Source organism: Moschus berezovskii, chromosome 12, assembly GCF_049115385.1.
Source record: "Moschus berezovskii isolate FMDL1 chromosome 12, NW_MosBer_1.0, whole genome shotgun sequence".
NCBI classification, from domain to species: Eukaryota; Metazoa; Chordata; class Mammalia; order Artiodactyla; family Moschidae; genus Moschus; species Moschus berezovskii.
Genome location: NC_142471.1, coordinates 61513592 through 61528936, shown reverse-complemented (window position 1 = coordinate 61528936; position 15345 = coordinate 61513592). Strand labels below are relative to the sequence as shown.

General features: G+C 41.3%; 1 protein-coding gene across 3 annotated transcripts in view; it reads right to left on the bottom strand.

Moving 5' to 3' along the window:
• Nucleotides 1-107: 107 nt before the first annotated feature.
• The window catches only part of PLCE1 (phospholipase C epsilon 1), a 390353-nt gene continuing 375115 nt past the window's right edge, over nt 108-15345 (bottom strand). For all 3 annotated transcript variants that reach the window (XM_055425048.2, XM_088842145.1, XM_055425050.2), the window contains 4 exons: nt 8754-8912; nt 7124-7342; nt 6602-6810; nt 108-1362 (listed from right to left, as the gene is read on the bottom strand). In XM_055425048.2, coding sequence (XP_055281023.2) covers nt 6625-6810; nt 7124-7342; nt 8754-8912 — 564 coding nt within the window. In that variant the 3' untranslated portion in view covers nt 108-1362; nt 6602-6624. The remainder of the gene's footprint in view (nt 1363-6601; nt 6811-7123; nt 7343-8753; nt 8913-15345) is intronic.

Genomic DNA, 15345 nt, shown 5'->3' with positions numbered 1-15345 from the left:
GGGAATTATTTTATTCCTTTTTTTTTATGGTGAAAATGGCTCAAAGCAAAGATTAGAGATTTTAGTATATTTTATAATTTGAAGAAAAACATCAAATTTGAAGGTCATTAGATAAAATTTGGATTTTACTTTAGAGGAACACATTTCATGTGAAAAGTCACAATTTGCTTCGTGCCAAGAACAAGATGAATCCTTTACACTTACATGATAGTCTTATACAGCAAGATTTTAAAAATAATTTACATTAAATGGCAAGTTACATGAAATTCTGGCCTATTTCAGTATCCAGCACATACATTTTCTTTTAAGGAGATTTGTTCTCAAATAGTGAAATAGAACCACTATGCTTCTAATCTGCAAGCAATATCAAGAAAGCTATGTATAATAAATACATAGGTACAGTGTCAGTACAAACCTCGTAAAATAAATAAACACAAACTCAGCCTACTTTTGCGTTAGAAACATGGTTAAGTTTCTTACTAAGATGCCACAACTCAGTAGATACATTATTCTAAATTCATTTTGTAGAAACCAAAAGTCTGTGAATATAAGCGATAAACATAAAAAACCCAACATCATTCTATATGTAAAAAGAAACACTATAGAAGAGTTCACGATGGTACACAATATAGAGTAAGTTGAATTACTTTCTAATGAGTCCTAGAGGACATGTTTACACTTGCAGTGCCCCAAAGCTTCCGATTCTTAGCCATAATAGGTATGACTAAATTAGCCTGCTTGTTTTCTTACCTCTGTGCATCTTGTTCCCAGTTTTCTAAGTCAGGTCAGCACACTGTGGCCCTTGAGCCAAATCCAGCCTGCCACCTGCTTTTGTGTGGCTGTTGAACTAAGAATAGTTTACATTTTAAAATGATTTTTTTAAAAATCCAAAGAGGAATATTTATGCCATGGGAAAATGATATACAATTCCAATTCCAATGTCTTTAAATAGTTTTCTTGGATCACTGCCACATTCAATCATGTATGTATTGTCTATGGCTGCTTTTGCATTAAGCTGAGTCATTGCAGCAGAGACCATTTGGCCCATAAGAATGAAGATATTTACTGACTAGCCCTTTACAAAAGTTTGCTGACTCCTGTTCTAAGTCAATTATTGTGAGCTTAGTGGTGGTTTTTCAAACTGTTGACATGTGTAAAATGGCAGTCTGTCGGGCTTCTTTGCTTCATTCAGCAGGAAACCAGTTGATAGCAAGCCCTGGACCATTTTGCTTGACCTCAGCGTGGACCTTGTATCAAGAGTTCAGAAATCATGTTTCCAGTTTAGTTTATGAAAATAAGGGAATTATATTTGTCTCTATTATGTTTGTTCTTGATTTTAACTTCTTGCCAAAAGATCTTCACCTATAAAGTTGTATACATACACTTGTTAGTATTAATATCTTCAAAGTGAAGCAGCAGAAACAATTCACAGTGTAGCAAGGTTTAGAGTTGTTCAACCAATAGAAACCCACAGCTCTGGTGGCTGGGTTTGGGGCAGAGAATATTTCCTATAAATTCACAGCGTTAGAACATGATGTTCCTGGGAGGTGGAACATTAGGCTATTTCTGCCCTGGAACACCACATTCTTTAGAAAGTTTTTTAACCACAATTAAACTGTTCAGCTTTTTTTTTTTTAAAAAAAAAGGTGGACTTCTTTCAACTGGTTAAATATATTACTTAAGGTAAATTACTTGTTAGAAATTCTTAGATTATTATTAGGGGGTAACTTGAAAGTTCAGAGGTGAATATTTCAGAACAAATAACATGAAACATGTTGCTCAGAAAGCAATAAAAATACTAAACTTGTTTTCTTATGAGCATATACAGAAAGGCCTTTTTTCACAAGTGCTTTTTCTTGGAGACACTATTTGTAAAGTTAATAACATGGGACATATATTATTACCATATATACGTCTATGCATCAATGGCTATTATTCTTTCAATGACTGTTAAAGAGAACCTTCCCCAAATTTAGGGAAAGAGGTCAACTGACTGATTATGAATTTCTGCTTGATGCTGCTGCTGCTGCTAAGTCGCTTCACTCGTATCCAACTCTGTGTGACCCCATAGACGGCAGCCCACCAGGCTCCCCCATCCCTGGGATTCTCCAGGCAAGAACACTGGAGTGTGTTGCCATTTCCTTCTCCAATTCATGAAAGTGAAGTCGCTCAGTCGTGTCCAACTCTTAGTGACCCCATGGACTGCAGCCTACCAGGCTCCTCTGCCCGTGGGATTTTCCAGGCAAGAGTACTGGAGTGGGTTGCCATTGCCTTCTCCAGAATTTTTGCTTACGATAGGAAAATTGAATCCAAAGGCAATCATCTAAATCACCACCACCTTCCCTATTCTCATAAAATATAAGCAACTAGTAATGCTCATTAGAGCAAGCACATTATTTTGAAGTCAGATTTCTAATGGAGTTGTATTATGTACTTATTAATCTTCTGCACACCCAGGGCTCTTTCTCTGCCAGGTGTAATTTCACTCTGTCATTAACGGAGGTTATAACAAAGAGGTGAGAGGTGTGCATAACATTATCACGCATATGATTTATTTGATGCTAAGTTCTTGATAGGGAGAACAATATTTGAAATTCTGATCATTGTCTATACTGTGTGCTCACAGACCTACTACCATGATGAGTCATTTTCCAAAAGCTGGAGAGGCTCAATATGGTCTTAGTCCTAAAGCTCAGTTAGTTCTTGGAGAAGAAGGTACTGTCTCAGTGACACTGTCACTGAGAAGGAAAGTAAGTTGAATCTGGAACTTTAAAAACATACCAGGAAATTCTCTGGTGGTCCAGTGGTTAGGACTTTGCACTTTCACTGCCAAGGACCGGGTTCAATGCCTGGTCAGGGAACTAAGAGGAAGGAAGGTGGTAATAAAGATAACTACAAAAAACGGGGAGGGTGTGGAATACCAGAAGTGCCGCAACAGAAAATGGGTGCTGAGCCTTCTCAGAGTCTGGAACAGCCCAGGGTTTCACTACTCTGTGCAGATTCAGTATTTGATGCTGTATGATGTGGACTGCTGCCATGGTGCTGAGATTTCTTTCTGGTGAGTCTTTGCATACAGAACCTAAACAGCCCTGACTTGGGATAGTGCGGGGTGCAGAAGCTCTGGAGGAGGTGGTTTCCTGTGTTTCACTATGTCTGTTTTGAAAGAGCTTTCTTTGTAAGTGTATCTGGGGCACCAGTTGTTTTAGGAATTGATTCCTAAACATCAGCTCAATATGGGCTCTTGTAAGTCAGATTTGGCCCTATTAAGAGGTATCAGTAAATTCTTTTAATTTTGAGCTATAATTTTATATAAGAAATACTTGATTGTGATGCAGACAGATGATGCAACTATGTAATATAAGCAACAATGCCTTCACCATGCCGTTGGTCTCACAAGGATTTTAAATCTTAGAACTCTATAATGGAACAGGTGAAAAGAGGGCTTTAATAATCCCTTGAGTTCATTATTCAGGATTTGAAATAGCTCAACTGGAATTCCATCACCTCCACTAGCTTCGTTTGTAGTGATGCTTCCTAAGGTCCACTTCACATTCCAGGATGTCTGGCTCTAGGTGAGTGATCACACCATCATGGTTATCTGGGTCGTGAAGATCTTTTTTGTACAGTTCTGTGTATTCTTGCCACCTTTTCTTAATATCTTCTGCTGCTGTTAGGTCCCTACCATTTTTGTCCTTTATTGAGCCCATCTTTGCATGAAATGTTCCCTTGGTATCTCTTAATTTCTTGAAGAGATCTCTAGTCTTTCCCATTCTGTTCTTTTTCCTCTATTTCTTTGCATTGGTCGCTGAGGAAGGCTTTCTTATCTCTCCTTGCTATTCTTTGGAACTCTGCATTCAAATGGGTATATCTTTCCTTTTCTCCTTTGCTTTTCACGTCCCTTCTTTTCACAGCTATTTGTAAGGCCTCCTCAGACAGCCATTTTGCTTTTTTTCATTTCTTTTTCTTGGGGATGGTCTTGATTCCTGTCTCCTGTACAATGTTACGTACCTCCATCCATAGTTCATCAGGCACTCTGTCTATTCGATCTAGTCCCTTAAATCTATTTCTCACTTCCACTGTATAGTCATAAGGGATTTGATTTACGTCATACCTGAATGGTCTAGTGGTTTTCTCCACTTTCTTCAATTTCAGGCTGAATTTGGTAATAAGGAGTTCATGATCTGAGCCACAGTCAGCTCCCAGCCTTGTTTTTGCTGACTGTATAGAGTTTCTCCATCTTTGGCTGCAAAGAATATAATCAATCTGATATCGATGTCGACCATCTGGTGATGTCCATGTAGAGTCTTCTCTTGTGTTATTGAAAGAGGGTGTTTGCTATGACCAGTGCGTTCTCTTGGCAGAACTCTATTAGCCTTTGCCCTGCTTCATTCTGTACTCCAAGGCCAAATTTGCCTGTTATTCCAGGTGTTTCTTGACTTCCTACTTTTGCATTCCAGTCCCCTATAATGAATAGGACATCTTTTTTGAGTGTTAGTGCTAGAAGGTCTTGTAGGTCTTCATAGAACTGTTCAACTTCAGCTTCTTCAGCGTTACTGGTCGGAGCATAGACTTGGATTGCCAGCAAATTTGGAAAACTCAGCAGTGGCCACAGGACTGGAAAAGGTCAGTTTTCATTCCAGTCCCAAAGAAAGGCAATGCCAAATAATGCTGAAACTACTGCACAATTGCACTCATCTCACATGCTAGTAAATAATGCTTAAAATTCTCCAAGCCAGGCTTCAGCAATATGTGAACCGTGAAATTCCAGATGTTCAAGTTGGTTTTAGAAAAGGCAGAGGAACCAGAGATCAAATTGCCAACATCTGCTGGATCATGGAAAAAGCAAGAGAGTTCCAGAAAAACATCTATTTCTGCTTTATTGACTATGCCAAATCCTCTGACTATGTGGATCACAATAAACTGTGGAAAATTCTTCAAGAGATGGGGATACCAGACTACCTGACCTGCCTCTTGAGAAACCTGTATGCAGGTCAGGAAGCAACAGTTAGAACTGGACATGGAACAACAGATTGGTTCCAAATAGGAAAAGGAGTATGTCAAGGCTGTATATTGTTACCCTGCTTATTTAACTTATATGCAGAGTACATCATGAGAAATGCTGGACTGGAGGAAGCACAAGCTGGAATCAAGATTGCTGGGAGAAATATCAATAACCTCAGATATGCAAATCACACCACCCTTATGGAAGAAATTGAAGAAAAACTAAAGCGCCTCTTGATGAAAGTGAAAAAGCAGAGTGAAAAAGTTGGCTTAAAGCTCAACATTCAGAAAGCTAAGATCATGGCATCTGGTCCCATCACTGCATGGCAAATAGATGGGGAAACAGTGGCTGGCTATTTTTCTGGGCTCCAAGATTGCTGCAGATGGTGACTGCAGCCATGAAATTAAAAGACGCTTACTCCTTGGAAGGAATGTTATGACAAGCCTACACGGCATATTAAAAAGCAGAGACATTACTTTGCCAACAAAGGTTCATCTAGTCAAGGCTATGGTTTTTCCAGTGGTCATGTACGGATGTGAGAGTTGGACTATAAAGAAAGCTGAATGCCGAAGAATTGATGCTTTTGAACTGTGTTGTTGGAGAAGACTCTTGAGAGTCCCTTACACTGCAAGGAGATCCAACCAGTCCATTCTAAAGGAGATCAGTCCTGGGTGTTCATTGGAAGGACTGATGTTGAAGCTGAAACTCCAATACTTTGGCCACCTGATGCGAAGAGCTGACTCATTTGAAAAGACTCTGATGCTGGGAAAGATTGAGGGCAGGAGGAGAAGGGGATGACAGAGGATGAGATGGCTGGATGGCATCACCGACTCAATGGACATGGGTTTGGGTAGACTCTGGGAGTTGGTGATGGACAGAGAAGCCTGGCATACTGCGGTTCATGGGGTCGCAAGGAGTCGGACACGACTGAGCAACTGAGCTGAACTGAGCTGAACTGAGTTCATTAAGAAACTAAGTGAAAGAAGAGATCTATGTTTGGTTTCCTTACATGCCTTTTTAAAAAAATTCAGATTCCATTTAAATAGTTTAAAACAGAGTGAAATTTACTCTGTATGTGAATACCAAGCAGTGAGCTGGCAACCAAAGGCATGATTTACTTCAGGCTGTTATGTCATTTTGCTGTCTTTTTAATCATCACAACTTGCATGCCAGATTTTAATTTTTTCATTGAGTCAGAAGAAATGGAGGTTGTTGAGGCTAAATCAGACCTAAATTAGAAGGACAGCAAACTAAAAATCCAAAGAATGAAAACAGAATGACCCATAGCAGTCCTTTGAGAATGTTCATGTGAATTACCAGTAATTAAGACAGTTCTATGTCTGATGAAATAAAGCTACTGTAGTTTGGCCAAATTTGTTGTCCTCTTGGGGCCTTTGGTTATCTACAAAATAAGGAGATCTGAAATCATCAGTGCTGAAGTCGTGTGTATCTTCAGAGCCCCTTTTCTGTAGGGTACCATCCCTACCTGCCTCAGGAACTTCCTCCTCCAGGAAAAGACAAAAGACAGTGTACAAACTTATGTCTTACAAAGTAGTATAGTTGACCCCCGTTTTAGAATGCTGCAGTGACTCAGGATACCTGGGTAAACCGTGCTATCTTGCTCACTGTCGGTAGTCTATGGTGTCACTGGAAAGCAAGCCACCCACAGGTTTCTCTTCCTTGTTTTGGACATTTTCTGAGGCCAAGACCTGAGAAGGTGATGTGGGTCCTCGGGGCTGTTTAGTCTTGGTGAGCTTCTTGAGTTCGCTTGCAAAAGAGATGCCTTTTTTTTTATCTTCTCGAGATGCCTGTGGAAAATAAGAACCTTCCCTTGGTATTAGGTTAAAGAGAATGTATCAGAGAGAGTCCTCTGTTGTTTTCTCTCTAGTAGGTAGAGCTTTGGAAAGCAGGGCAGAGGGGACCCCCCACCCCTGGCTACCTCAGGACTGCTTACACCCAAAGGGAAGACATTTCTTTTCACACGGTGAAAGCAGAGCCAAACAACATTCTTTCCACTAGTGTCCTTGACTCAGGGACTTCCTTCTGACTTTCACTAGCTCCTGAATTTGATTATACTGTAGTTATGAAAATCAAATAGAGCAAAATAACCTTGAACTTTACCTGCACCTGTTCCTTTAGCTTAAGGATGAATTTTCCTGCACCTTTCCACTTGCTTTGAGCTTGAAACACACACTCCTGATCCAGAAGGATGCGCTGGGAGGCCTTTGGGGTGGAAGATTTCCTGTTGGCGGTGTCTTTCACCACCTCTTCCAAAAGCACATAGTCACTCGGGTTGGGGTTGCTCAGGATGCTATAGGAATATTTGGCTTTGCATAAGGTCTGAAAGGTAAGTTATGATCAACAGGATAAAAACACATTATCTCCAACACTTGCTTCCCTGTAAATGAGACTTTAAGGTGGAAAAATGTCACAGACTTTTATATGGGGGTGGGGGGCCCTTTTCAGATCTTGTCATCCCACTTCTCATTTTACATTTTCACAGTTGTAGCTTATACAGACTTGTCGACATTGCCTCACTTAGCTTCACAACACCCATCCATGATTTAGATGTTACAATCCATATTTTTCAGACAAGGAAGCTTAAGAGGTCAGGCATATTACAGAGAATGGACAGCTTAGTAACGGAAAAAGAACTTGAGCCAGATTTTCTGCATCCACCAAAGTTCACAGATCTGAAAGTGACCCAGACAGTGAGGGACAGAATCCTGACCCTCCAGAGCCTCTCTGGCGCATGACACTGCCTCTTCATCTCAGAGTCTTAGATGTTGAAAGCATTTTAAGACTTACCTGGTCTCACTTCGTTTTTATCTTTTACAAGACTATCTTTCATTTATGCATTTATTCACTCATCAAATATTTACTATGTCCCAGGTACTGTATATCGTCTGGGGAGTTCGAAGTCTATTAAGGAGACTAATATTAGCCAAATTATTGTGCAATTAGTGTAGCAAATAGCACTTAAATAGTGCTTGCCATGTTAGGTGTTATACTAGGCAAATGTCCATTACATATATTTACTTAATGTTCACAATAGCTATTAAGAAAGTGCTGTTACGCTATCTTCACGTTTTCCTGTGTGGTAGCTTGGCACACGGCATTGTGCTGGAGCCCGCTGGAATCTGATGTGTGAGGAAGGTACAAGATAGAAACTGGCAAATGCTACAAATTGGGTTGTTTTTTTAAAAAAGAGAGCCAATTTACCAGCACACCCGTGTAACTTACGCACAGATGGTTAAATGACTTGCCCAAGCTCTCAGAGCTACTAAGATGTAGAGCCAGGGTTTATATTATTTAGAGTGTGCTGTGAACCATATGCTAACTTCTCAAGCAACTGTTTAATAAACGCAAACCACTACAGGGCTTGGAATGAAGGCAGCAGAGTTCTCTGGAGCCATATACACAGAAGGGGAGAGAGAAGACCAGAGAAGGAGAGAGGGTCAGAGAGTCCTCCTGCATGTCGTCTGAAGGATCCCAGAGAGGTGGTCACTAGGTGATGGACAGTGACGCTCCCACTCTGCAGACCCACCTCCTGGCTCTGCTGTCAAGGCTTCCAGGAGAGCCTGACTCAGCATATACTGGGCAAGTATCGCTGAAGGACCGGATACTTCCCAGCCTTACCAGGCACATGCTACCTTGTCATGTCCCCTTTGTTCCAGAACCTTATTCCCAGAGGGAGCTGAGCGCAGCAGCTGACACAGGACAGCGATGGGGGAGGGCGGGAGGCCTTCACCTGCTGAATGACGTCCTGCGCGGTGCTGACACGGGGCGCTTTGATAACCGTGCGCGGCTGCTCTGGGGAAACGTCATGAACCTGGACAAAGAAGCTGTCCTCCTCTGAGCTCAGGAGCATCTCCTTGTCATCTTGTGCAATACTTTTCTCTTCCAGGTTCTATGTTAAGAAAAGACAAGTCTGAGTAAATGATAACGTAGAATAAGGAAAGAAAAATCTAGTAAAAACTTGAGTTGGATCTTGGTAACGTGGAAACAACTTCTTAGCTTGATATCCCATACACTAGTTACTATTTCACAAACTATCCTAGAAGGATATACATGTCATCTTAGAGGAGGAAAGTACTGTAATGTACTTTCTGCTAATGTTGACACACTGATAAGGTCTGGTCCTGAACAAGCCAGTAGATCTGCTCGTGTTTGCTGTGGATTTTGAGTCCACAAATCAGCTAGAGATAAATTTGTAAAAAGACACTATGCCATTTTTCCAATTACTAAAATTCAAACGGGCTTCCCTGGTGGTGCTCATGGTAAAGAACCCGCCTGCCAATGCAGGAGACAGATGCTGGTTCATCCCTGGGTCGGGAAGATCCCCTGGAGGAAGGCATGGCAACCCACTCCAGTATTCTTGCCTGGAGGATCCCTTGAACAGAGGAGCCTGGTGGGCTACAGTCCATAGGGTCACAAAGAGTCAGACATGACTAAAGCGACTTAACACATACGCAAAAGCCAAATAAGAATACAGTAAGTACATTTAAGAGAAATCCCATCCATTCCCCAACAAAACGTGAGCATTTAAGAAATTAGACATCTGAAATGTGAAACATGCAAAATTGACGTTCCAGCAGGTTGAATGAACAAAACCCACAGTGGAAAGGCTAAAACAATGACTGGAGGTAAGTCACATCAAAATGAATACTGACAAAATTCTCAATAATTTTGAGAATTGGTCATCAGGTTAGATGGTTTTTGGTGGGTTGGCTTTCAGTGAGTTTTACATTTATAATTATATGTTTTAAATATATAGTTGGAAGTGAAAGTGTTAGTCACTCAGTCGTGTCTGACTCTTTGTGACTTCATGGACTTTAGCCTGCCAGGCTCCTCTGTCCATGGAATTCTCCAGGCAAGAATACTGGAGTTGATTGCCATTCCCTTCTCCAGAGGATCTTCCCGACCCAGGGATAGAACCCATGTCTCCAGCACTGCAGGCAGATTATTTGCCACATCTATAGACATGTACTTTTTAATTATTTTTTACTTTTAGACAATCAAAGAAATGATATTAATGCTTCATCCAGTATAGACATAGGTATCTTATCAAAAAATTTTCAAGCAGTAAGGAAATATATCAATATAAAGGCAAACTTCCCATTTCTACTTTTTTTCTTTCTTTCCTCCACCTCTCCCATCTCAGTCTCCATTAAAAAAACACTGTTGTTAGGTTGTATATCCTTTGAACCATTTGCTATGGATATAAAAATTATTTTTGTGTATGTGAATAAATAAATAAAAAGAAACCCTGGGACTTCTCTAGTGGTACAGTGAAGAAGAATCTACCTGCCAATGCAAGGGACACAGTTCAATCCCTGGTTTGGGAAGGTTCCACATGCCATGGGCAACTAAAGCCCTTGTGCCACAACTCCTGAGCCTGCACTCTAGGGCCCTCGAGCTGCAACTGAGTCCACAAGCCACAACTACGGAAGCTTGTGTGCCTAGAGACTATGCTCCGCAAGAAGAGAAGCCACCACAATGAAAACTAGCCCCCTACTCACCACAACTAGACAAAGCCTGCACAGCACAACCAGAAATAAATAAACAAAAAGAAATCTTGGAATCACATGAACTTAAATATAATGTGATTGTCAAATGGCTCCTGTTCTTTGCTAGAGCCATTTTCAAACGAGGGTCGTGTAAAGTTATCTTCCACAAGGGAGCAGCATGGAGACGATGGGGAGGTAAGGCAAGTAAACAGTAGGCAATCCCATCTCAGGATGGGAGGATTTGGCAGGAAGGTCCTCCAGTCCCCAGAATGCTTCTAGCTTAATCTCAGATCATCCCACAGAAACGATGCTAACTAACCAGAAGAATACAAGAATCACTGTCATCCTCTTGGAAATTCCAACCAGCCCTAGGAACCAGGATTGTCCCCACTGATATTAAGGTCAAAATGGATAACTGCCACCAGGTGGCGCCAAACTGTAAAGTGAAGAAAAGTGAAGTCGCTCAGTCGTGGCCGACTCTTTGCGACCCCATGGACTACCAGGTTCCACCATCCATGGGGTTTTCCAGGCAAGAATACTGGACTGGGTTGCCATTGTCCCCACTGATATTAAGGTCAAAACGGGTAACTGCCACCAGGTGGCGCCAAACTGTAGCCAGGACCAAAACGGACTGGCTCCTGGGACTTCTCTCCAATCAGTTGCACAGCCTCGCCCCAATCATTTAATTGTTCTTACAGTTGTGATCCCTAAGATTTACATACAGCTGAAGTGTTTGGATTACTCATCAAATTATGTGTGAGGGGGAGAGAGCTATTCTCTATTTTTATTACATAAAATGAGACTGTAGTACATATACTGTTCTACAGCTCATTTTTTCTCTACTTTAAAGGCTGTGATCAGGGACTTCTTCCCTGGTGGTCCAGTGGTTGAGACTTCACCTTCCAATACAGCAAGTATGGGTTTGATCCCTGGTCAGGGAGTTTTCACTTTCACACATTGGAGAAGGAAATGGCAACCCACTCCAGTGTTTTTGCCTGGAGAATCTCAGGGATGGGAGAGCCTGGTGGGCTTCCGTCTATGGGGTCACACAGAGTCGGACACGACTGAAGTGACTTAGCAGCAGCAGCAGCAGCAGGGAGCTAAGATCCTACATACCTCAGGGCCAAAAGTCCAAAACATAAAACAGAAGCAATATTGTAACAAATTGAATAAAGGCTTTTAAAATGGTCCACATCAGAAATATCTTTTTAAAAAAGATTGTGATTATCATTTCATGTCAGTTTCTAAAGATTTTCCATAGTATGTCATTGCATTGATTACAATATATTTAACCAATTGGAGAGTGGGACTGGGTGGTAATTCACATGACATAATTTATAATCCTGAAAGCCGGGATGTAAGTAAGCAAGACAGAAAAGTTCTAAGTTGCCATATAAAATATCACAATGACCATGCACTACGAATATTTCTAAGAGCACTCCTTAGAGCCTTACTCAGAGCTTATTGATTTTTAAGCTGTTTTCAGTCACATTAGAAGTCATAGATTATGACCATAACAATAACCCTCATTTGCATATTCCTTTATAGTTTACTAAGCATTTTTCTACATTTTGTCTACATGTTTGACTTGAATCTCATAATAATTTTTTGAGCCAAGCAGGGTAGTTTCTATGTGTGCGTGCTAAGTTGCTTCAGTCATGTCCGGCTCTTTGTGACCCTGGGTACTGTAGCCTACCAGGCTCCTCTGTTCGTGGCATTCCCCAGGCAAAAATACTGGAGTGGGTTGCCATGCCCTCCTCCAGGGGATCTTCTCAACCTAGGGACCTAATCTGTGTCTCCAGCGACTTCTGCATTGTAGTTGGATTCTTTACTGCTGAGCCACCGGGAAAGCCCAGTTTCTATCATAGATATTACAAATATGGACATAGAGGTTTATAGAATTCAGATGATACTTTGAAGGTCATCTACCTAATTTGTGTCAGAGCCAGGTTTCTCTCATTTCAAATCCAGCAGGTGTCAGAGGAGAGCATATTGACCATAGGAAGATACCTAACAGCTTGAGAGCCCAGGAAACAAGAAAATTATACAAAGCAGACAGGCAGGATCAGAGGTCAAAGACAGCAGCTTGGGGACTTTTAACATACGGACAAACTGCTTACATAGCTTCCTAGTTTCACAGAGTAGACTAAATGGAAATACTTATAGCCCAACTCTATCAATTATACCAGTGTCTGCTTCCATTCAGTAAGTGCTGAATTCATTTAGTCCATCAGTAAATTTGTATTGTGTGTCACTGTGCAGCTGGCAAGCCTCAGTTCAGTTCAGTTCAGTCGCTCAGTCGTGTCCGACTCTTTGCGACCCCATGAATCACAGCATGCCAGGCCTCCCTGTCCATCACCAATTCCCGGAGTTCACTCAAACTCATGTCCATCAAGTCGGTGATGCCATCCAGCCATCTCATTCTCTGTCATCCCCTTCTCCTCCCACCCCCAATCTTTCCCAGCATCAGAGTCTTTTCCAGTGAGTCAACTCATCGCATGAGGTGGCCAAAGTATTGCAGTTTCAGCTTTAGCATCAGTCCTTCCAATGAACACCCAGGATTGATCTCCTTTAGAATAGACTGGTTGGATCTCCTTGCAGTCCAAGGGACTCTCAAGAGTCTTCTCCAGCACCACAGTTCAAAAGCATCAATTCTTCGGCAATCAACTTTCTTCACAGTCCAACTCTCACATCCATACATGACCATGGGAAAAACCATAGCCTTGACTAGACGGACCTTGGTTGGCAAAGTAATGTCTCTGCTTTTTAATATACTATCTAGGTTGGTCATTCCTTCCTTCCAAGGAGTAAGTATCTTTTAATTTCATGGCTGCAATCAGCATCCGCAGTGATTTTGGCAGGTCTAGGCTGGTAAGCCTAGATACATTAAATATGATTTGCTATCTTTTCAGACATATTTCAGTCATTTCAAAACTTTCCTCTCAACAAGGCATATAAAGGAGAACTTGCTATATTATACTCAACAGAAAATGCTTGTTAGCCTTCCCCTCTACTATATCCTTTTTCCAAAATGCTTCTGTTCCACCAGCCTTTATTAAATATTTATTTCTGACATCTCTACTGCTTATTGTCATATACATTTTAATTGCATACGGGGCAGCCCTGGCCTGCCAGTCCTTCCAACCCTGTGATGAAGACCTATCGTGACACCGAGCAGTCTGCCCTTTGCTGCTCACTGCCTCCTACTGCCTCCCATGGTGCTGGGCATGGAGGACCCATGAGCACTGACTCAGCTCCAGCCTGGGCAGTGCGGGGTGGTGGAAAGAATACTGACCGGGAAGCCGTAAGACTTCAGTTCTTTCCACTCCTCACCCTGTCATAATCTAACCTCTCTGAACCTGTTTCCTTTGTGTAGAATGGTTTCCATTATATCATAAGATGATTCAAAATATTGGCTGCTTGAGAGCATTAAATACTGTAAGTCATGATGCAATATATGGTTAAAAAATTCACTTCACCGAAATTGTCACTTCTAGGATACTTTTCGGTTTTTTTGGCTAGGCCATGCGCCAGGTGGGATCTTATTAATAGTTCCTGGACCAGGGATCAAATCCGTGCCCCCTGCATTTGGAGCACGGAGTCTTAACCACTGGTCTGCCAGGGAAGTCCCTAGCATACTTTTTTACATGTGACAAAGACAATTAGAATAGGAAAAAAAATTAGAGAGACATTAAAGATGGCTTCAAAAGCTGAGCTAAGCCCTCTGATATTTTCTTCTACAGCTTTTATGATTATATTTGCTTCTCCGCCATCTTAGTACTTTGTACATGTCTGATGGGGAGAAGATGCTAGGGAGATAATTACATTTCTTGGCTTACAGGAAGTGTCCTTTTATGATCTAAGACAAGGTTAGGAAGGAACGCAGAGGCTCTGGTTCCTAGAGAAGCTGGAGTGCAGTGAGGCTGCAGACCATGTTCATAGTTATGTAGAGAGTGAAAAATAACACACGATGCTGAAATGGGCTCTTTATCATCTCTGTGTTCTAGCAAGCATGGACCAGCAATGGGCATTTTACCAGTCCATCTCTATTTCATGCCCCAAAGAGGCAGATCATGTGCCTAGAATAGGGCCTGGCACAATTAGGTGCTCAATAAATATTTGTTTAATCAGATTGTTGAACTGCTTCAACTGCTTTATTGTTGATTTATCATAAGGCATTATTATCTATGTAATGACCTTATATGTAATTTTAAAAAATGGCAGTCAATTAGTGGGCTAATACAAGTCTATTAAAAAGAAAAATGCTCCATCAGCAAACCCCATCAGGAGTCCCCCAATCTGGAGTCAACAGACAGTACTGTTTCCATTATGAGAATGATCATGGGAATATTAGGGACCATAATATAATCTGCTACAAATTCAGACCAAAGCTGAGAGGTTATTCTTATCTTGTGTAATCTTATGGAATATTTTCAAAGAAATGCTGTTGTTTCATGAATTAGCAAAAAACCTTTTATTAGCTAAAACTTGAATGGGCACTAATGGGAGGGCAACCAACCCCCAAATGCAAATGCCTACAGACCTTCCATTACACAGTAGTGATCCTTACAGCCAGGTCTTCACACATCCAGGTGAAACACTGGACACTACACTGATACATGCTTAAGGAATCCTTTGAGTTCTTTCTCCCTTTGTTTCCTAAGGGATGATTTCTAAACCAGATTTCTATAACTTAGAGTTAACCTTCTGAATATGTGCAGAAGAATAAAATCAATTCTCCACATTTACTTAAAAGAAGACTATAAAGCAAGTTGCGGTGATAAGAAGTTCTGAATTTGAGGGAGGCAGCCAGTGGTGAGGTAGTGAGTTACA